Source organism: Oncorhynchus tshawytscha, linkage group LG18 (assembly GCF_018296145.1).
Source record: "Oncorhynchus tshawytscha isolate Ot180627B linkage group LG18, Otsh_v2.0, whole genome shotgun sequence".
Lineage (NCBI taxonomy): Eukaryota > Metazoa > Chordata > Actinopteri > Salmoniformes > Salmonidae > Oncorhynchus > Oncorhynchus tshawytscha.
Genome location: NC_056446.1, coordinates 30,922,750 through 30,945,598, shown reverse-complemented (window position 1 = coordinate 30,945,598; position 22,849 = coordinate 30,922,750). Strand labels below are relative to the sequence as shown.

Genomic DNA, 22,849 nt, shown 5'->3' with positions numbered 1-22,849 from the left:
CACTGAAAACAAAGCCTGTTCTGTTCTATCCTGTTCTGATCTTGCCTGTCCTGTTCTGTTCTGACCTATTCTGGCCTGTTCTTACCTGTTCTGTTCTGTTCTGGCCTGTTCTATTCTAATCTTACCTGTTCTGTCCTGGCCTGTTCTATCCTGTTCTGATCCTACCTGTTCTGTTCTATCCTGTCTTGTTGTCTTCTGGCCCGTTCTGTTCTGGTATGTTCTGGCCTGTTCTGATCTGGTATGTTCTGGCCTGTTCTGATCTGTTCTGTTCTATCCTATTCTGATCCTACCTGTTCTGTTCTATCCTGTTCTGGCCTGTTCTGTTCTGGTACTGTATGTTCTTGCCTGTTCTGTTATGGAATGTTCTGGCCTTTTCTGTTCTATCCTATCCTGTTCTGTTCTGGTATGTTCTGGCCTGTTCTTTTCTATCATGTTCTGTTCTGTTCCAATACCCACCACTAGTATTCCCTCTGACTCTTTTAGTGAAATTCCATTTCGCTCACCTGTCTTGTCCCCCTTCCCCTCCTTGGGGGCTGGTGGGGGCCCTTTCTTCACTCCCCTGGGGATTTGCATACTAAAGCCATACCCCACAGCTGCTGCCTAGCTACCGTTCTCTCCCAAAATGCATGGGGGGGGGTTACCAAGCTTGTCCTACTCCTCCCTCTGTCTTATTGTGCCAGGCGTATGGAGGAAGGGGAGAGAAAGGGGGGAGGAGTATCGTGAGGATAGGGGGTAGGGTTGTCAAACTATGTCCGACAAGATGTTCCTGTCTGTTTGAGCTCTTTTGGCTGTACATGTATATTACTCTGCTTTAGAAGACTGTTCTGCTGTCTGTGTGTGTCTCTTTAAGGCTGAAAGGTTGTGTGTTTAACATGTTCTGTGGTAGATGCACAGTGTGTGTGAGTTTCTCTGTGTGTATGATTGTACACTGAGTGTACAAACATTAAGAACACCTGCTCTTTCCATGACATAGACTGACCAGGTGAATCCAGGTGAAAGCAATGATGATCCCCTGTTATTGGTATGCTTGTCATTGGCAAGGACTAGGGAGTTTTTTACGATTCAAATAAATTGAATAGAGCTAAGAAAAGGCAAACCTGCTTCAGTCTGCTTTCCAACAGACACTGGAAAAGAAATTCATATACACTGGAGTTGCTTTCCAAGATGACACTGAATGTTCCTGAGTGGCCAAGTTACAGTTTTGACTTAAATCAGCTTGAAAATCTATGGCAAGACTTGAAAATGGCTGTCTAGCAATGATCAACAGCCAATTTGAGGATGGATCAAATTGCATCTTGCTTTAGAGGGCAAGAAGACGAGTTTGATTAATCCATGAGTGCAACTCTGAATGCTCTATTTTGCTATACTCGCTACTTTCAAACTGTGTTCTAAAATATGCAACTTGAAGAATGTCAAATATTGTACAATCCAGTAGACTTCGGCGTTATCCAGATTTTCATACCGTCATACCGTTCTTCTGCCATCCCGGGATTTATGGTATTACCGGTATAGCACACACAGGAACGCTTAAAACACACAAAAAGCCCATTGGGCATCTATTAACAGAATGCTATCAAAAATACCACAAATAATAGCAAGATCAGCTAAATGCTAATGAGCAAAAACGAACATAAGCTAATTGCAAAGATAGGCAAATCCAGCTCATAAAGTTATACACGCATAGCTAGTAGCTACCATATGTCATTCTTGGTGAGTGTGGACATTTCCATTGAAAGTGAATGAGAGAAATTGTGCAGATGAACAACGTGCTTTTCTGAAGGAAGAGCACATGGAGCAGAGGGGAGAAGAACTCATTACACCTCTTTGTTTGTCAAACAGGATATAAGATGTCTGATGGCAAACATTTAGTAGTGAATTACATAAAAGTGTAACGTCATCACCTCATGTGCACAGCAGAGATTCACGGATAGATATAGAACATGATGGATTCACCAGCTCCCACTTTATCCATTGTGTTATTTACAAACAAACTGTCTCAACTGTTCGGGGGAACTACGGTACGCTTCATAATGTCAAATAATGTGGCAGGTGAAATGGAAAATACATCTCCTAACACACTGCACAAGTTGACTGCAAGTATTAAACTTATGAAGTCGCTACAAATATTACAATTTATTGAAACACTTCAAATAAATAGTTTTGATGTTACTGAAGGTATTGAAAAACCATCCCATGGCTTTCTCCAAATACCCGGTATATGGTATATATATATATATATATATGTTGTACTGCCCAAGTATTTGTTTGAGTTTGAGATTTACCCAGAAAGACTCACAGCTGTAATTGCTGCCAAAGGGGGTTGAATGCTTATCTAATCAAGATATATTATTTGAAAAATGCATTCTTATTTTTATTTTTTACAAATGTTAGAATCTTCCACTTTGACATTACAGAGTATTTTGTGTAAATCAATTGTAATCCCCCCCACACAAAACACTGCATTAATATACACTTCCTGACAGCTGTGTGTTTTCCCCTCCGCAGCCCTTCCACCCCATTGTGAACCTGCAGTGTTCCTCAGAGCTGAGGATGTTCCTGTGTGCCCTCTATGCTCCGGTGTGTACTGAGTACGGACGCATGACACTGCCCTGCCGACGGCCGTGCCAGAGAGCCAAGGGAGACTGCTACAAACTCATGGACATGTTCGGAGTCACCTGGCCAGAAGAGATGGACTGTAACAGGTTAGTGGTCTACTGTACTCTAGGGCAGTGGTTCCCAAACTTTTTATAGTCCTGTACCCCTTCAAACATTCAACCTCCAGCTGTGTACCCCCTCTAGCACCAGGGTCACCGCACTCTCAAATGTTGTTTTTTTCCATCATTGCAAGCCTACCACACACACTATACAATACATTAATTAAACATAAGAATGAGCGTGAGTTTTTGTCACAACCCGGCTCGTGGGAAGTGACAAAGAGCTCTTATAGAACCAGGGCACAAATAATAGTATAATAATAATCAATAATATTTCTCTTTATTTAGCCATCTTACATATAAAACCTTATTTGTTCATCAAACATTGTGAATAACTCACCACAGGTTAATGAAAAGGGTGTGTTTGAAAGGATGCACATAACTGCAATGTTGGGTTGTATTGGAGTCTCAGTCTTGAATCATTTCCCACACACAGTCTGTGCCTGTATTTAGTTTTCGTTCTAGTCAGGGCTGAGAATCACCTCTTGCATAGGTACGTGGTTGCAAAGGGCATCAGTGTCTTAACAGCACAATTTGCCAAGGCAAGAAACTGAGCGCAGAAATCTGGCAGTGGCTTCTGATTAAATTACATTTTCACAGAACCACTTGTTGCAATATCGATGATGCTGTCTTGTTCAGATATCGGTAAGTGGACTGGAGGCAGGGCATGAAAAGGATAATGAATCTAGTTGTTTGTGTTATCCGTTTTGGGAAAGTACCTGCGTAATTGCACACCCAGCTCACTCAGGTGCTTCCATAGATCACATTTGACAATGTCCGTAAGCTTGACTTCATTTGCACACAAAAAAATCATACAATGATGGAAAGACCTGTGTGTTGTTCTTGTTATTGCAGACAGGAAAGAGCTCCAACTTCTTAATCATAGCCTCAATTTTGTCCCGCACATTGAGGAGTGTCCCTGTAATCCGAGGTTCATATCATTCAGGCGAGAAAAAAACATCACCCAGATAGGTCAGTCCTGTGAGAAACTCGTCAAGTGAAAATGATGGTCAGTAAAGAAAACTTTTAAGCTCGTCTCTCAATTTAAAAAAACGTGTCAATACTTTGCCCCTTGATAACCAGCGCATGTTCTGTATGTTGTAAAAGCGTTACATGGTCGCTTCCCATATCATTGCATAATGCATAAAATACACATGAGTTCAGGGGCCTTGCTTTAACAAAGTTAACCATTTTCACTGTAGTGTCCAAAATGTCTTTCAAGCTGTCAGGCATTCCCTTGGCAGCAAGAGCCTCTCGGTGGATGCTGCAGTGTATCCAAATGGCATCGTGAACAACTGCTTGCACGCGCGTTACCACTCCACAATGTCTCCCTGTCATGGCTTTTGTGCCATCAGCACAGACACCAACACATCTTTACCACCAAAGTCCATTTGATGTCATAAATCTGTCCAGTACTTAAAAAATATCCTCTCATGTTGTCCTGGTTTCCAGAAGAGGATGTCTTCCTTAATAGACCCCCCATAAACGTAACGGACATATACCAGGAGCTGTGCCAGTCCCCCCACGTCTGTTGACTCATCCAGCTGTAACGCATATAATTCACTGGCTTGTATGCGAAGCAGTAATTGTTTCAAAACATCTCCTGCTATATCACTGATGCGTTGTGAAACGTTGTGTGTTGTTTGATGAAGTCATTGTCTGTATAGTTTTTTTTTTGTTGCCTTTTCCCCCAGCATTGTCCCAGCCATATCCGCTGCAGCAGGAACAATGAAGTCCTCTACAATAGTATGGGGCTTGCCTGTCCTAGACACTCGGTAGCTCACCATATAATACTCTTCTAGCACCTTCTTATTAATGTTATTGTCACGACTTCCGCCGAAGTCGGCTCCTCTCCTTGTTCGGGCGGAGTTCGGCGCTCGACGTCACCGGCTTTCTAGCCATCGCCACTCCATTTTTCATTGATCCATTTGTTTTGTCTTGTTCCCTGCACACCTGGTTTTCATTTCCCAATCACACTGCATGTATTTATTCCTCTGTTCCCCCTTATGTCTTTGTGTGAAATTGTTTGTGTTACGTGTTAATTGTTGACACGCCGGACTGGTTTGCTTATACCGTGTTGTTCACGAAGATGTTGATTGTTAAACATAAATTGTTGTGACTGTTTTGCGTGTTTTGCACTTTTGACGCAGTTGCGTCCGTCTGTTGGTTTCTCCTGCCTCAATAACGTGTACACAACTCTCTGCTCTCGCCTGTTCACAACTCTCTGCACCTGACTTCGCTACCAGTACGCACACACCTGACAGTTATCTGTTGCTTTTATACGTCTTACTACTCGAAAGTCCTCTTTATTCTCGCTTAAAAAACTCCCTTGGCTTATTTTTAAATTGTCATGTTTTATTTCTGAATGTCTGAGCAAGAGTGAAGGTTTCCCACGAGAGAGTAACGGTTAATGTGATTGGATGTCAATTATTTGACTAGGCTATCTGTATTTTTCATTGCATTGTTATTTCGCTGAACACTAGATGGTTTAATTTTATTTTTGGCAGTGAAACGAGGCTACTCAGGTGAGAAAAAACCCTCATCCAATTGTATAGCCCTGTTGGAAAATATAAATGTACTGTTTGAAAATGTGAAGCGTACACTTTTACACAGTGTAACTTTACACACCTGAGACAAATACAATTTTTGTTTCATCCTTTTACCACACATTTTTCAGAAAATACTTGCTAATTTCTGTACCATAACCTCATGACATGGCAAAATGTTAATTGCACAATAGTAACATATAATGTCCTTGAAAATACAAGGTCGAATCTGAGGAAACTGTCCCGTAAAATAAAGGTTTAGCTTTCTCTAATGTAAATATAATGTGTCTAACATAAGCTCCTCTCCGTTCACCAGGTTCCCAGACTGTGACGAGCCATACCCCCGTCCTGGAGACCTGCTCTCCAGCGCAGACTCCACTGAGTCGCCCATCTCCGTCCAGCACGACTATGGCTTCTGGTGCCCCCGTGAGCTCAAGATCGACCCCAACCTGGGCTACTCCTTCCTGGGTGTGACGGACTGCTCGCCCCCCTGCCCCAACATGTATTTCCAGCGGGACGAGCTGGTGTTTGCCCGCTACTTCATCGGCGTGGTGTCTATTGTCTGTCTCTCGGCAACCCTCTTCACCTTCCTCACCTTCCTCATCGATGTGTCCAGGTTCCGCTACCCAGAGCGCCCAATCATCTTCTACGCCATGTGCTACATGATGGTGTCGCTGGTGTTCTTGCTGGGCTTCCTGCTGGAGGACCGGGTGGCGTGCCACGCGGCGAGCTCCGCCCTTTTCCGGGCGTCCACCGTCACCCAGGGCTCACACAACAAGGTGACCATTCATTGGCTTAGTGATTGATTCATTGATAACCGATTGATTGATTAACTAATTTATTGAATGATTTTCTATTTTCTCTTTGACATTCAGGGATATTGTAACAAAAAAATTAAAATTATATGTTTTATGTTCTTGGATTTTCTATTTCTTCAGTCTTCTCTAAACCTCGTTCTCTTCTCCTTCTCTCCTCTACCCTCTTCATCCCTTCTCCCCCTCATCCCCTCCCCCCCACTCTCCCTCTCCCTCCCTCCTCTACCCCCTCCTCCAATCTCCCTCTCTCCCCTCCTCTCTCCACTCCCCTCCCTCTTCTCTTCCTCTCTCCCCTCCTCCACTACCCTCACCCTCCTCTCCCCCTCCTCCCCGCCCCCACCCCCTCCTCCCCCCCCCCACCCCCACCTCTCTCCACTCCCCTCCCCTCTCCCTCTCCCTCTCCCTCTCTCACCACTCCTCTCCCTCTCAACCTCCCCTCCCCTCTCAACCTCCTCTCCCTCTCTCCCCTCCTCCACTCCCCTCTCCCTCCTGTCTCCACTCCCCTCCTCTCTCCCCTCCTCCACTCAACCCCCTTCTTCTCTTCCCTCCTCCACTCCCCGCTCCTCTTCCTCTCTCCACTCCCCTCCTCTCTCCCCTCCTCCACTCAACCCCCTTCTTCTCTCCCCTCCTCCACTCCCCTCTCCCTCCGATCTCCCCTCCGCTTCCTCTCTCCACTCCCCTCCTCCACTCAACCCCCCTTCTTCTCTCCCCTCCTCCCCTCCCTTCCCACTCCTCTCCCCTCCTCCCTCTCCTCCTCCTCTCCATCCAGGTGTGCACGTTGTTCTTTATGATACTCTACTTCTTCACTATGGCCGGCAGTGTGTGGTGGGTCATCCTCACCCTCACCTGGTTCCTGGCTGCCGTGCCTAAGTGGGGCAGTGAGGCCATAGAGAAGAAGGCCCTGATCTTCCATGCCTGTGCCTGGGGCCTACCCGGTTGTCTCACCGTCACTTTAACAGCTATGAACAAGATAGAAGGGGATAGTGTCAGCGGGGTGTGTTTCGTGGGGCTGTATGACCGCACAGCGCTGAGATGGTTTCTGCTGGCTCCACTGGGTCTGGATGTTTTGGTGAGTGGGCTGGAATGAGTCACAGAGGAAGTAGGTGTGAGTCACAATTGGCAGACTAGCCCCTATATGTAGGCATTAGGGTGGCATTTGGGACAAAACCTAGGTGATTCATGTGTGCACAAAGTTTAAGTTTACACAAAGTTCAGTAAACGTGTTGACACTGTTTGTGCCTGCTCCTTTGATTATACCACAGACATACACATCTCATCATTCATTAAAAAGTGGATCTGAATGGAACTGCTCGTTACTCAACAAATATACCATATTTACTTCCTGGTCTTTCTTATGTCATCTTTTGTCTATTCCTTCAATATCAACTCTGTCTGATTCTAGGTGGGCGTGGCATTACTGTTAGCGGGAATCCTTGCTTTGAACCGCGTGCGTATGGAGATCCCTCTGGAGAAGGAGAACCAGGACAAGCTGGTGAAGTTTATGATCCGTATCGGGGTGTTCTCTGTGCTCTACCTGGTCCCTCTGTTGACGGTCATAACTTGCTACCTTTATGAAAACAGCTATAGGACTGTCTGGGAGACTACCTGGGTACAGGAGCGCTGCAGAGAGTACCACATCCCCTGTCCATACCAGGTGAGATCCATACCACAACACCACATCCCCTGTCCATACCAGGTGAGATCTATACCACTACACCACATCCCCTGTCTATACCAGGTGAGATCTATACTGGAACCACTACATCACATCCCCTGTCTATACCAAGTGAGATCCATACCACTACACCACATCCCCTGTCTATACCAGGTGAGATCTATACCACATCCCCTGTCTATACCAGGTGAGATCTATACTGGAACCACTACACCACATCCCCTGTCTATACCAGGTGAGATCTACACCACATCCCCTGTCTATACCAGGTGAGATCTATACTGGAACCACTACACCACATCCCCTGTCTATACCAGGTGAGATCTACACCACATCCCATGTCCATACCAGGTGAGATCTATACTGGAACCACAACACCACATTCCCTGAGTGTTTCTCAATGTGCATACTACCTACCGTGCTCTGAGCACACAAATTGGAGCACACATCAGTCAGAGTATGAGTCCAAATCAAAATATGTGAAACGTAGCACGGAGGGCACTTCTCGGATGTGTACTCCGCTTGTACACATTTTGAAGCACGCATTGATGAAAGCTTCAACAGAAAGTATGCACAGAAATATGACGCAACCAAATAAAAACAACACAATATTTATTGAAATCCATTATTTGGGCTGAAGCAAGAGAAAATAAACTCAGACATCAGAATGAAACGTTGCCCGACTACAAAACGTGAATAAATGCATACTGTATTAATTTTGGCATGTTTACCTGCCTACAATACGCACTGTAGTAGATTGCAACCCCATAGTAAGTCAATAGGACAACTGGCTAGCCAAGAAGTATTAGTAGCTAGCTAGTCACAAAGAATTAACAGCTACTGTAATCATCTACCTTGCAAAACATTTGTTTTCTGTCGTTTTTGCCAGTTAAATTAGCTGGCTAGCTAGATTATTACGATTCACATATAGCTAGCTGATCATTCTGAAGTTAAACTTTGTTTATGTAGTCTTGTGTTGTCTGTATTGCCATTAGACTGGCTGGCTCGCAGCAGATAGAGTCTTACAGGCAGTAATACGTTACAGGGCAAAGTTGTGCTGAGGTGACTGAGAGGCGTGCACTTCTCCCGAATCCCACCCTTTTATTTAAAAAAATAAAATCCAGGGATATGTTCTTGGAGGATGTTTATTTGTAGCGTAGCTAGTACCGGGCTATATTGGCATGTTTTCCCGGGGTTGACAGAGTACTTGCAGGCTGTGTAGTAGCCCATGTAGCCATGGATCGTGACGAGTGATAGCTAGCCAGCTAACTTGGGCAGCTTGCTAAATAACCATGGATCATGATGAGGGATAATCTATAGCTACTGCACTAGCACGTTAACCTTACCTTATGCTAGTAGACAAGTAGGGTCATTATCTATGCTGGTTTAGCTATGCTAACGTTATGATAAAGTATGTTGCAAGCTAATGCATATAATGTAAACACGAGTCATCTCTTGCGAATGTTAGCTAGCTAGCTACTTTTGTTAACTACATTTTTATGTAGCTAAAAACTACAAAACACAGATTAACAATCACAAATGCTTTAGTGATAATGATGTAATATGAAACTAAATCTACAAATTTGACATACAGCATTGGTTGTAGGAGGGCAGTGGTGGAAAAAGTACCCAATTTTCATACTTGAGTAAAAGTAAAGATACCTTAAAAGAAAATGACTCAAGTAAAAGTCACCTAGTAAAATACTACTTGAGTAAAAGTCTAAAAGTATTTGGTTTTCAATGTACTTAAGAATCAAAAGTAAAAGTATAAATCATTTAAAATGTCTTATATTAAGCAAACCAGACCAGGGGCACAGTTCAACACTCAGACATAATTTACAGACCAAGCATTTGTGTTTAGTGAGTCTGCCAGATCAGAGGCAGTAGGGATGACCAGGGATGTTCTCTTGATAAGTGAGTGAATTAGACAATTTTCCTGTCCTGCTAAGCATTCAAAATAAAGTACTTTTGGGTGTCAGAGAAATTTTAAGAAGTAAAAAGTACATTATTTTCTTTCGGGATGTAGTGGAGTAAAAGTTGTCAAAAATATAATTAGTAAAGTCAAATCAAAATGATTTATATAGCCCTTCTTACATCAGCTGATATCTCAAAGTGCCTAAAACCCCAAACAGCAAGCAATGCAGGTATAGAAGCACAGTGGCTAGGAAAAACTCCCTCTCACATAAAGTAAATTACAGATACCCCAAAAAACTACTTCAGAAGTACTTGAAAGTATTTCTACTTAAGTAGTTTACACCACCCCAGGAAGGTGTTCCTAATGTTTTGTACACTCCCCATACTTTAACCACTATGAAACATTACACCTACTCTGACCACTATACCATATACCTGTCTGTACCAGGCTATACCAGATTATATACCTACTGTCATCATTTATAGAAACTACATTCATCTGCACTCAAATATTATTTTAACCCCTACATCAGTAGTTCTTAACCTAGGGGGCCTAGGACCCGATCTATACTGGAACCACAACACCACATTCCCTGAGTGTTTCTCAATGTGCAATGACCTCAGTGAGCTTTCATGGGGTCCTGCGAAAAAAACTGGAAATATCGATTTTGAATTTTGGTGCAAAATGTAATACAGGAAAGAAAAACAACAGAGAATACAGTATATATTGGTTTCACACAATAGATGTATTCCCAACACACCTAGCTCCAGTGCTCCAGGTCAAACAGACACAGGAGACCTCTCAGATTGGTTGTATCTAATAGATGAAGCACTTCAGAGAAGCTCCTCTCTGCCTGGAGCTGTGGAACACATCCCCACTCATCTGGAGAATAAGTTAATAATTCAAACACTTCCTCCTTGCTACTGTAGGTTTTTAGTGTGTGTACATTTGTAACAGTGTGTGTTGTTCTCACATGAGTGCACTTGCACTGCTCATAATGTTCTGTCCTCCTTTAAGAGGTTTTGTGTTAGTGGTTGTGTTTCAGATAACAGGGTTTGTGTTAGTAGTTATTGTGATGGTTCAGATAACAGGGTTTGTGTTAGTAGTTGTGGTCCAGATAACAGGGTTTGTGTTAGTAGTTGTAGTTCAGATAACAGGGTTTGTGTTAGTAGTTATTGTTGTAGTTCAGATAGCAGGGTTTGTGTTAGTAGTTATTGTGGTTCAGATAACAGGGTTTGTGTTAGTAGTTGTAGTTCAGATAACAGGGTTTGTGTTAGTAGTTGTGGTTCAGATAACAGGGTTTGTGTTAGTAGTTATTGTGATGGTTCAGATAGCAGGGTTTGTGTTAGTAGTTGTGGTTCAGATAGCAGGGTTTGTGTTAGTAGTTGTAGTTCAGATAATAGGGTTTGTGTTAGTAGTTGTGGTTCAGATAACAGGGTTTTTGTTGGTAGTAGTAGTTGTAGTTCAGATAGCAGGGTTTGTGTTAGTAGTTGTGGTTCAGATAGCAGGGTTTGTGTTAGTAGTTATTGTGATGGTTCAGATAACAGGGTTTGTGTTAGTAGTTGTGGTTCAGATGACAGGGTTTGTGTTAGTAGTTATTGTGATGGTTCAGATAGCAGGGTTTGTGTTAGTAGTTGTGGTTCAGATAGCAGGGTTTGTGTTAGTAGTTGTAGTTCAGATAATAGGGTTTGTGTTAGTAGTTGTGGTTCAGATAACAGGGTTTTTGTTGGTAGTAGTAGTTGTAGTTCAGATAGCAGGGTTTGTGTTAGTAGTTGTAGTTCAGATAACAGGGTTTGTGTTAGTAGTTGTGGTTCAGATAACAGGGTTTGTGTTAGTAGTTGTAGTTCAGATAACAGGGTTTGTGTTAGTAGTTGTGGTTCAGATAACAGGGTTTGTGTTAGTAGTTATTGTGATGGTTCAGATAGCAGGGTTTGTGTTAGTAGTTGTGGTTCAGATAGCAGGGTTTGTGTTAGTAGTTGTAGTTCAGATAATAGGGTTTGTGTTAGTAGTTGTGGTTCAGATAACAGGGTTTTTGTTGGTAGTAGTAGTTGTAGTTCAGATAGCAGGGTTTGTGTTAGTAGTTGTGGTTCAGATAGCAGGGTTTGTGTTAGTAGTTATTGTGATGGTTCAGATAACAGGGTTTGTGTTAGTAGTTGTGGTTCAGATAACAGGGTTTGTGTTAGTAGTTGTGGTTCAGATAACAGGGTTATTGTTGTGGTTCAGATAATAGGGTTTGTGTTAGTAGTTGTGGTTCAGATAACAGGGTTTGTGTTAGTAGTTGTGGTTCAGATAACAGGGTTTGTGTTAGTAGTTGTTGTGGTTCAGATAGCAGGGTTTGTGTTAGTAGTTATTGTTGTGGTTCAGATAGCAGGGTTTGTGTTAGTAGTAGTTGTGGTTCAGATAGCAGGGTTTGTGTTAGTAGTTGTGGTTCAGATAGCAGGGTTTGTGTTAGTAGTTGTGGTTCAGATAACAGGGTTTGTGTTAGTAGTTATTGTGGGTCAGATAGCAGGGTTTGTGTTAGTAGTTATTGTTGTAGTTCAGATAACAGGGTTTGTGTTAGTAGTTGTAGTTCAGATAACAGGGTTTTTGTTAGTAGTAGTAGTTGTAGTTCAGATAGCAGGGTTTGTGTTAGTAGTTGTGGTTCAGATAGCAGGGTTTGTGTTAGTAGTTGTGGTTCAGATAACAGGGTTTGTATTAGTAGTTATTGTTGTGGTTCAGATAGCAGGGTTTGTGTTAGTAGTTGTGGTTTAGATAACAGGGTTTGTGTTAGTAGTTGTGGTTCAGATAACAGGGTTTGTGTTAGTAGTTGTGGTTCAGATAGCAGGGTTTGTGTTAGTAGTTGTGGTCCAGATAACAGGGTTTGTGTTAGTGGTAGTTGTTGTGGTTCAGATAACAGGGTTTGTGTTAGTAGTTATTGTTGTGGTTCAGATAGCAGGGTTTGTGTTAGTAGTTATTGTTGTAGTTCAGATAGCAGGGTTTGTGTTAGTAGTTGTAGTTCAGATAACAGGGTTTGTGTTAGTAGTTGTAGTTCAGATAACAGGGTTTGTGTTAGTAGTTGTGGTTCAGATAGCAGGGTTTGTGTTAGTAGTTGTGGTTCAGATAACAGGGTTTGTGTTAGTAGTTGTGGTTCAGATAACAGGGTTTGTGTTAGTAGTTGTGGTTCAGATAGCAGGGTTTGTGTTAGTAGTTGTAGTTCAGATAACAGGGTGTGTGTTAGTAGTAGTAGTTGTGGTTCAGATAACAGGGTTTGTGTTAGTAGTTGTAGTTCAGATAACAGGGTTTGTGTTAGTAGTAGTAGTTGTAGTTCAGATAGCAGGGTTTGTGTTAGTAGTTGTAGTTCAGATAACAGGGTTTGTGTTAGTAGTTGTGGTTCAGATAACAGGGTTTGTGTTAGTAGTTGTAGTTCAGATAACAGGGTTTGTGTTAGTAGTTGTGGTTCAGATAGCAGGGTTTGTGTTAGTAGTTGTAGTTCAGATAATAGGGTTTGTGTTAGTAGTTGTGGTTCAGATAACAGGGTTTGTGTTAGTAGTTGTGGTTCAGATAACAGGGTTATTGTTGTGGTTCAGATAATAGGGTTTGTGTTAGTAGTTGTGGTTCAGATAACAGGGTTTGTGTTAGTAGTTGTTGTGGTTCAGATAGCAGGGTTTGTGTTAGTAGTTATTGTTGTGGTTCAGATAGCAGGGTTTGTGTTAGTAGTTGTAGTTCAGATAACAGGGTTTTTGTTAGTAGTAGTAGTTGTAGTTCAGATAGCAGGGTTTGTGTTAGTAGTTGTGGTTCAGATAGCAGGGTTTGTGTTAGTAGTTGTGGTTCAGATAACAGGGTTTGTGTTAGTAGTTATTGTGGGTCAGATAGCAGGGTTTGTGTTAGTAGTTATTGTTGTAGTTCAGATAACAGGGTTTGTGTTAGTAGTTGTAGTTCAGATAACAGGGTTTTTGTTAGTAGTAGTAGTTGTAGTTCAGATAGCAGGGTTTGTGTTAGTAGTTGTGGTTCAGATAGCAGGGTTTGTGTTAGTAGTTGTGGTTCAGATAACAGGGTTTGTATTAGTAGTTATTGTTGTGGTTCAGATAGCAGGGTTTGTGTTAGTAGTTGTGGTTCAGATAACAGGGTTTGTGTTAGTAGTTGTGGTTCAGATAACAGGGTTTGTGTTAGTAGTTGTGGTTCAGATAGCAGGGTTTGTGTTAGTAGTTGTGGTCCAGATAGCAGGCTTTGTGTTAGTAGTAGTAGTTGTGGTTCAGATAACAGGGTTTGTGTTAGTAGTTGTGGTCCAGATAACAGGGTTTGTGTTAGTGGTAGTTGTTGTGGTTCAGATAACAGGGTTTGTGTTAGTAGTTATTGTTGTGGTTCAGATAGCAGGGTTTGTGTTAGTAGTTATTGTTGTAGTTCAGATAGCAGGGTTTGTGTTAGTAGTTGTAGTTCAGATAACAGGGTTTGTGTTAGTAGTTGTAGTTCAGATAACAGGGTTTGTGTTAGTAGTTGTGGTTCAGATAGCAGGGTTTGTGTTAGTAGTTGTGGTTCAGATAACAGGGTTTGTGTTAGTAGTTGTGGTTCAGATAACAGGGTTTGTGTTAGTAGTTGTGGTTCAGATAGCAGGGTTTGTGTTAGTAGTTGTAGTTCAGATAACAGGGTGTGTGTTAGTAGTAGTAGTTGTGGTTCAGATAACAGGGTTTGTGTTAGTAGTTGTAGTTCAGATAACAGGGTTTGTGTTAGTAGTAGTAGTTGTAGTTCAGATAGCAGGGTTTGTGTTAGTAGTTGTAGTTCAGATAACAGGGTTTGTGTTAGTAGTTGTGGTTCAGATAACAGGGTTTGTGTTAGTAGTTGTAGTTCAGATAACAGGGTTTGTGTTAGTAGTTGTGGTTCAGATAGCAGGGTTTGTGTTAGTAGTTGTAGTTCAGATAATAGGGTTTGTGTTAGTAGTTGTGGTTCAGATAACAGGGTTTGTGTTCGTAGTTGTGGTTCAGATAACAGGGTTATTGTTGTGGTTCAGATAATAGGGTTTGTGTTAGTAGTTGTGGTTCAGATAACAGGGTTTGTGTTAGTAGTTGTTGTGGTTCAGATAGCAGGGTTTGTGTTAGTAGTTATTGTTGTGGTTCAGATAGCAGGGTTTGTGTTAGTAGTTGTAGTTCAGATAACAGGGTTTTTGTTAGTAGTAGTAGTTGTAGTTCAGATAGCAGGGTTTGTGTTAGTAGTTGTGGTTCAGATAGCAGGGTTTGTGTTAGTAGTTGTGGTTCAGATAACAGGGTTTGTGTTAGTAGTTATTGTGGGTCAGATAGCAGGGTTTGTGTTAGTAGTTATTGTTGTAGTTCAGATAACAGGGTTTGTGTTAGTAGTTGTAGTTCAGATAACAGGGTTTTTGTTAGTAGTAGTAGTTGTAGTTCAGATAGCAGGGTTTGTGTTAGTAGTTGTGGTTCAGATAGCAGGGTTTGTGTTAGTAGTTGTGGTTCAGATAACAGGGTTTGTATTAGTAGTTATTGTTGTGGTTCAGATAGCAGGGTTTGTGTTAGTAGTTGTGGTTCAGATAACAGGGTTTGTGTTAGTAGTTGTGGTTCAGATAGCAGGGTTTGTGTTAGTAGTTGTGGTCCAGATAGCAGGCTTTGTGTTAGTAGTAGTAGTTGTGGTTCAGATAACAGGGTTTGTGTTAGTAGTTGTGGTCCAGATAACAGGGTTTGTGTTAGTGGTAGTTGTTGTGGTTCAGATAACAGGGTTTGTGTTAGTAGTTATTGTTGTGGTTCAGATAGCAGGGTTTGTGTTAGTAGTTGTGGTTCAGATAGCAGGGTTTGTGTTAGTAGTTGTGGTTCAGATAGCAGGGTTTGTGTTAGTAGTTGTAGTTCAGATAGCAGGGTTTGTCTTAGTAGTTGTAGTTCAGATAGCAGGGTTTGTGTTAGTAGTTGTGGTCCAGATAGCAGGGTTTGTGTTAGTAGTTGTAGTTCAGATAACAGGGTTTGTGTTAGTAGTAGTAGTTGTAGTTCAGATAGCAGGGTTTGTGTTAGTAGTTGTGGTCCAGATAGCAGGGTTTGTGTTAGTAGTTGTAGTTCAGATAACAGGGTGTGTGTTAGTAGTAGTAGTTGTGGTTCAGATAGCAGGGTTTGTGTTAGTAGTTGTGGTTCAGATAACAGGGTTTGTGTTAGTAGTTGTGGTTCAGATAGCAGGGTTTGTGTTAGTAGTAGTAGTTGTGGTTCAGATAGCAGGGTTTGTGTTAGTAGTTGTGGTTCAGATAACAGGGTTTGTGTTAGTAGTTGTGGTTCAGATAACAGGGTTTGTGTTAGTAGTTGTGGTTCAGATAGCAGGGTTTGTGTTAGTAGTTGTAGTTCAGATAACAGGGTGTGTGTTAGTAGTAGTAGTTGTGGTTCAGATAACAGGGTTTGTGTTAGTAGTTGTAGTTCAGATAACAGGGTGTGTGTTAGTAGTAGTAGTTGTGGTTCAGATAGCAGGGTTTGTGTTAGTAGTTGTGGTTCAGATAACAGGGTTTGTGTTAGTAGTTGTGGTTCAGATAGCAGGGTTTGTGTTAGTAGTAGTAGTTGTGGTTCAGATAGCAGGGTTTGTGTTAGTAGTTGTGGTTCAGATAACAGGGTTTGTGTTAGTAGTTGTAGTTCAGATAACAGGGTGTGTGTTAGTAGTAGTAGTTGTGGTTCAGATAACAGGGTTTGTGTTAGTAGTTGTAGTTCAGATAACAGGGTGTGTGTTAGTAGTTGTAGTTCAGATAACAGGGTGTGTGTTAGTAGTTGTAGTTGTGGTTCAGATAACAGGGTTTGTGTTAGTAGTTGTGGTTCAGATAACAGGGTTTGTTATAGTCTGATGCTCACCTCAGTCACGGGGGACTCTGTCTTTCAGTGCTGTCAATTTGTCCTAACAGCTCCTATACCACATTGATTGTGTGTAATCTCTTGCCTTTTAATTCGTGGTAAACTGGAGATTTAGTGCTGAGACCATCCAATGACCTTGGTTTGGTTGGCACAGAGATCTGCCCACAAACTGGTCTAGTGCAACAGCTGTGTGGTGTGTGTGTCTAGTTTCAAGTTTAAATGTCACATGCAAATACAGTGAAATGCGTTTCTTGCCAGATCTAACCCCAACAATGCAGTAATAAATAACAATGAAATATTAAATATAACAAAAATCCACAAGATATACAAATAATAAATAGCATATTTACAATGTGCAGGGATACTGGAGTGATAGAGGTAGATACACTATTTTCGCCACACCCATTGCTGACAGGTGTATAAAATCGAGCTCACCGCCATGAAATCTCCATAGACAAACATTGGCAGTACAATGGCCTTACTGACGAGCTCAGTGACTTTCAACGTGGCACCATCAAAGGATGCCACCTTTCCAACAAGTCAGTTCGTCAAATTTCTGCCCTGATAGAGCTGCCCCGTCAACTGTAAGTGCTGTTATTGTGAAGTGGAAACGTATAGGAGCAACAGGCCACACAACGAAGCGATAGGCCACACAAGCTCACAGAATGGGACCGCCGAGTGCTGAAGCTCGTAGTGAAGGGAAATCTTAATGCTACAGCATACAATGACATTCTAGACGATTATGTGCTCTGAACTTTGTGACAAAAGTTTGGAGAAGGCCTTTTCCTGTTCCAGGAATGCCCCCGTGCACAAAGTGAGGTCCATACAGAAATGGTTGGTTGAGCTCGGTGTGGAAGAACTTGACTGGCCTGCACAGAGCCCTGACCTCAACCCCATCGAACACCTTTGTGATTAATTGGAACGCCGACAGCGAGCAAGGCCTAATCATCCAACATCAGTGCCCGGCCTCACTAATGCTCTTGTGGTTGAATGGATGCAAGTCCCCGCATAAATCTTCCAACGTCTAATGGAAAGCCTTTCCAGAAGAGTGGAGGCTGTATAGCACCAAAAGGGGGACCAACTCCATATTAATGTCCATGATTTTGGAATGAGATATTCGACAAGCAGGTGTCCACATACTTTTGGTCATGTATGTATAAGTGTAAGGTAACTAGGCATCAGGATATATATGATAAACAGAGCAGAAGCAGCGTATGACAATGATTGTATGTGAGTGGGTGTGTGTAGAGTCAGTAGAAGTGTATGTGCGTATTGTGTGCGTGAGCGTCAGTGTGTGTAATGTGTATGGCCCTGTGAGTGTGCATAGAGACAGTCCAGTGTATTGTATTCTTATAAGGGTCAACTCAAATAGTCCGTATAGCTATTTTGTTAGCCATCTAACCGTTTTATTGCTTGGAGATAGAAGCTGTTCAGAAGCCTGTTGGTGTCAGACTTGATGCACCGGTACCGCTTGCCGTGCAGAAGCAGAGAAAACAGTCAATGGCTTGGGTGGCTGGAGTCTTTAATGATTTTCCAGGCCTCTCTTTCACAGCGTACTGGGCTGTCCCCACCACCCTCTGTAGCGCCGTGCGATTGAGGCTGGTGCCATTGCCATACAGTGATGCAGCCAGTCAAGATGCTCTCAATGGTACAGCTGCATAACTTTTTGAGTATTGGAGGGCCCATGCCAAACCTTTTTAACCTTCTAACCCTCTTCACGACTGCGCGCGTGTTTTAAGTCCTTAGTGGACACCCTAGAAACATGATGCTCTCTATACACTCCACTGCAGCCCCGTCGATGGGGGCGTGCTCGCCCCCCCGTTTCCTGTAGTCCATGATCTGCTTCTTCGTCTTACTGATGTTGAGGGAGAGGTTGTTGTTCCGGTACCACACTGCCAGGTCATTGACCTCCTCCCTGTAGGCTGTCTCACCGTGGCCCACCACCATTGTGTCGTCAGCAAACTTAATGAAGGTGTTGGAGTTGTGCATGGCCACGCTGTTGTGGGTGAACAGGTTGTACAGGAGGGGACTAAGCACAAACCCCTGAGGGGCTCCCGTGTTGAGGGTCAGTGTGGTGGAAGTGTTGTTGCCTACCCTCACCACCTGGAGTCGGCTCGTCAGGAAGTCCAGGATCCAGTTGCAGAGGGAGGTGTCCAGTCCTAGGGTCCTAAGCTTGGTGTCTATCTTGGTGGGGACAATGGTGTTGATTGCTGTGCTGTAGTCAATTAACAGAATTCTCACATTGACATTCCTCTTATCTAGGTGGGTGAGGGCAGTGTGGAGTGCAATTGACATTGCGTTGTCTATATATCTGTTGGGGCGGTATGCAAATTGGAGTGGGTCTAGGCTGTCTGGAATGAAGGAGTTAATGTGTGCCATAACCAGCCTCTCAAAGCACTTCATGATTACAGATGTGATTTCTACAGGGCGGTAGTCATTGTGGCATGAAGCCTTAGAGTTCTTGCGATCATGTTAAAATGTGTGGAGTACAGACTGGGACAAGGAGAGGTTGAAAATTACAGTGAATATACCTGCCAGCTGTTCTGCATATGCCCTGAAATACCGTTGAGCCGTGTGTGTGTGTGTGTGTGCGTGTGCGTGTGCGTGTGTGTGTGTGTGTGTGTGTGTGTGTGTGTGTGTGTGTGTCTCCAACAGAGATGGCTTATGGCGGCATTAGAGGCCTTTTTGATGAGTTACAGCAGGGGGGGACACAGAGGGGGAAGATAGGGCAAACACTATAGAGCAGTGAGTTAATCTTTCTCTCCCAGAGGTTCTGTTGCTGAGAGAAAATGGGGCAGAGAGAGGGGCTATGCTATCTGTAGCTACAGGGCATTCAGAAAGTTTTCAGACCCCTTCACGTCCTGCAGTGTATAGTGTTTTCCATCATTCCTTCAATTCTGACCAGTTTCCCAGTCCCTGCCGATGAAAAACATCCCCAAAGAAACATTTTCTGGCCGCTCCGTGGTGTGTATGGCTTATAGTGGTGCTATGGACAGATACTCCAATCTCCGCTGTGGAGCTTTGTTGCCTCTCTGATTAATTCCCTCCTTGCCTGGTCCTTGGTGGGCTGCCCTCTCTTGGCAGGTTTGTTGTGGTGCCCTAATCTAGCCATTTTTTAATAATGGATTTAATGGTGCTTCGGATGTTCAAAGTTTGGAATATTTTTTTATAACCCTGATCTGTACTTCTCCACAACTTTGTTCCTGACCTGTTTGGAGAGCTCTTTGGTCTTCATAGTATCGCTTGCTTGGTGTTGCAAAGTCTGGGGCCTTTTAGAACAGGTGTATATATACTGGGGTCATGTGACACTTAGATTGCACACAGGTGGACTTTATTTAACTAATTTTGTGACTTATGAAAGTAATTGGTTGCACCAGATCTTATTTAGGGGCTTCATAGAAAAAGGGGTGAATACATAAAGGGGGTGAATACATAGCATGTACACTTTTCATTTCACTTCACCAATTTGGACTATTTTATGTATGTCCATTACATGAAATCCAAATAAAAATCTATTTAAATTACAGGTTGAAATGCAACAAAATCAGAAAAACGTCAAGGGGGTGAATACTTTTGCAAGGCGCTGTATAGGAAGATGAATGCACGACTGACTGTAAGATGCTTTTGGATAAAAGCGTCTGCTGAATGGCAAAGAGAAAGGACTCAGATATGACTAAACAGGGCTACAGTAGGGTTATTCCCACAGAATATAATTACTAGAACTGTACAATGTGTTGGCCTACATTGACTTGAATAAAAAGGTTCAGTCCTGCTGTCTCCATGGGTCATTTTACTTCCTCCTGAGAGAGCCTTTCTGATTAGAACAATTGGCCAACAATGATGTGCCCATCTAGAGGAGATAAAACATCTTAACTGAAGGGAGGGATGTATGGCTGCAGTGATTCAGTCTCTCTCCTCTTATCTCAGTCTGTTGTAATGAGTCTCTCTGAACCCCAGGTTGCTCTGCCTGCTCCACTCATAATGCCGCCATCAGGCCTGCGGGGTGTGTTTCTGACCGGAAGAGGGGGGATAGTGTGTGTGTGTTTCTGACTGGGAGAGGGGGAGATTGTGTGTGTGCTCTTACTAAGACTGTGTTCTGCTGAACTGTCAATTTTTCTGCAGTAGATCACTTTGTGTGGCCTGACTATCTATACAGGGGAGCAGGGAAGAGGGAGATTGAGAGAGGGGGATGGAAGGAGGGAAATAAAATATGACAGAGGGGAGGTAGAAAGGGAACGAGTGAGAGGATGAAGGCAGGAGGAGGAGAGAAAATGAGAGGGGGAGGGAGGGAAAAGGAGAGGTTGGAAAAAGAGAAGGGGGAGGAGAGAAGGAAAAAGAGAGGAGAGAGGGGGGAGGAGAGACATGACATTGTGCTGGCTGTTGATTTGTTTAAGCCTTAAGCTGCTCAGGCTGTTAGAAACGCACACACACACACACACACACACACACACACAAACACACACAGTAAGGTCATACTCACTGAGATCTACATTCCCACCCACGGACATACAGTACCAGTCATAAGTTTGGACACACCTACTCATTCAAGGGTATTATTTGTTATTTTTCTACATTGTAGAATAATAGTGAAGACATCGAAACTATGAAATAACACATATGGAATCATGTAGTAACCAAAAAAGTGTTAAACAAATCAAAATATATAAAGTGCTGCATCAGATGACCTGGCCTCCACAATCACCCGACAACAACCCAATTGAGATGGTTTGGGATGAGTTGGACCGCAAAGTGAAGGAAAAGCAGACAAGTGCTCAGCATATGTGGGAACTCCTTCAAGACTGTTGGAAAAGCATTCCAGGTGAAGCTGGTTGAGAGAATGGCAAGTGGGAAAAGCGTGGCTACTTTGAAGAATCTTAAATCTAAAATATATTTTGATTTGTTTAACACTTGTTTGGTTACTACATGATTCCATATGTTTTATTTCATAGTTTTGATGTCTCCACCCTTATTCTATAATGTAGAAAATAGTTACAATAAAGAAAAACCCTTGAATGAGTAGGTGTCCATTTTTGACTGGTACTGTACATGTACAATCACTCATACACATACTGCTTCAATCCAGCACTGATTGCTAGTAGAGTACTCCAGTATGGCAGACACTCACACCTCTCCTCTGTGTGTCCTAGATTGAGCAGACCAACAGACCAAACCTGTCTCTGTTCCTCATTAAGTACTTGATGATGTTGGTAGTCGGGATCCCTTCAGTGTTCTGGGTGGGCAGCAAGAAGACCTGCTTTGAATGGGCCAGCTTCTTACACGGACAGACACGCAAAGAGTAAGTTGCTAAAACACGTTTTCTCTCCCTAACATAAGCAGATTTGCACTATATAACTGTCATGAACATCAATGTTTTTCTAATGACTTGCATGATTACTGGTAGTACTCATTTGGCAAAGATGATTTCAATCAAATAGAGAGATGCTGTATATGGAATGAAGCCACTACACCTTTTCTTTAGTTTAAGACAAGTCAAAGGGCTCTATTCAATTCTGTGATAGAAATGTAAAGGGCCTGAATGTATTATAACTGCTGGCTTTATGTAAAGTCGAGATTTAAAATTCAAATGAACAACTGTGGGTGATGTGTGGTTGATGTTAGTGGTATGGGTGATGTGTAGTAGTGTGGGTGAGGTGTAGTGGTGTGGTTGATGTTAGTGGTGTGGGTGGTATGTAGTGGTATGAGTGATGTGTAGTGGTGTGGGTTTTGTGTAGTGGTATGAGTGATGTGTAGTAGTGTGGGTGATATGTAGTGGTGTGGGTGATGTGTAGTCGGTGTGGGTTTTGTGTAGTGGTATGAGTGATGTGTAGTAGTGTGGGTGATGTGTAGTGGTGCGGGTGATGTGTAGTGGTGTATAGTAGTGGTAGTGATAGGCCCCTTCTCTGCTCTCAACCCCCTCCCCTGTGATCAGAGCATTAACCCCCTCTCCCACCCCCTGTTCCACACACTCCTCCTTCCTCATCTACCGCACTGCCTTCCCTTTCTCTCTCCCCTCCCTCCTCTGCATGGCCTCCCCTCCAACCCTCCCTTCCACTTCCCCCCCGTCTCGTCCCTCTCTCCCTTCTCCAGTAATGTGGTGAACGAGAGTAGACAGGTGCTCCAGGAGCCAGATTTTGCCCAGCTGCTCCTGCAGGATCCCAACACCCCCATGGTGAGGAAGTCCAGAGGGACGTCCACACAGGGCACCTCCACCTACCTGGCCATGCTGGACGAGCCCCCCAGCGGGAGCATGAGCCGGGCAAGCAGTGTCCGCAGCAAGATGAGCAGCCTTTATAGATCCAGAGACGGCAGGTAGGGACGGACGGGGATAAGGGAGGTAAACACAACATGGGGCATCACTGTTATGTATAGTCCCAGATACCTGAC

At 43.1% G+C, this 22,849-nt stretch overlaps 1 protein-coding gene across 1 annotated transcript in view; it reads left to right on the top strand.

Moving 5' to 3' along the window:
• Window positions 1-22,849, top strand: part of LOC112217861 (frizzled-3-like) — a 38,160-nt gene that overhangs the window by 13,854 nt on the left and 1,457 nt on the right. The window contains exons 4-9 of the mRNA XM_042300938.1: window positions 2,506-2,702; window positions 5,577-6,039; window positions 6,845-7,144; window positions 7,478-7,729; window positions 21,613-21,761; window positions 22,553-22,774. Of these exons, the coding sequence (XP_042156872.1) occupies window positions 2,506-2,702; window positions 5,577-6,039; window positions 6,845-7,144; window positions 7,478-7,729; window positions 21,613-21,761; window positions 22,553-22,774 (1,583 nt within the window). The remainder of the gene's footprint in view (window positions 1-2,505; window positions 2,703-5,576; window positions 6,040-6,844; window positions 7,145-7,477; window positions 7,730-21,612; window positions 21,762-22,552; window positions 22,775-22,849) is intronic.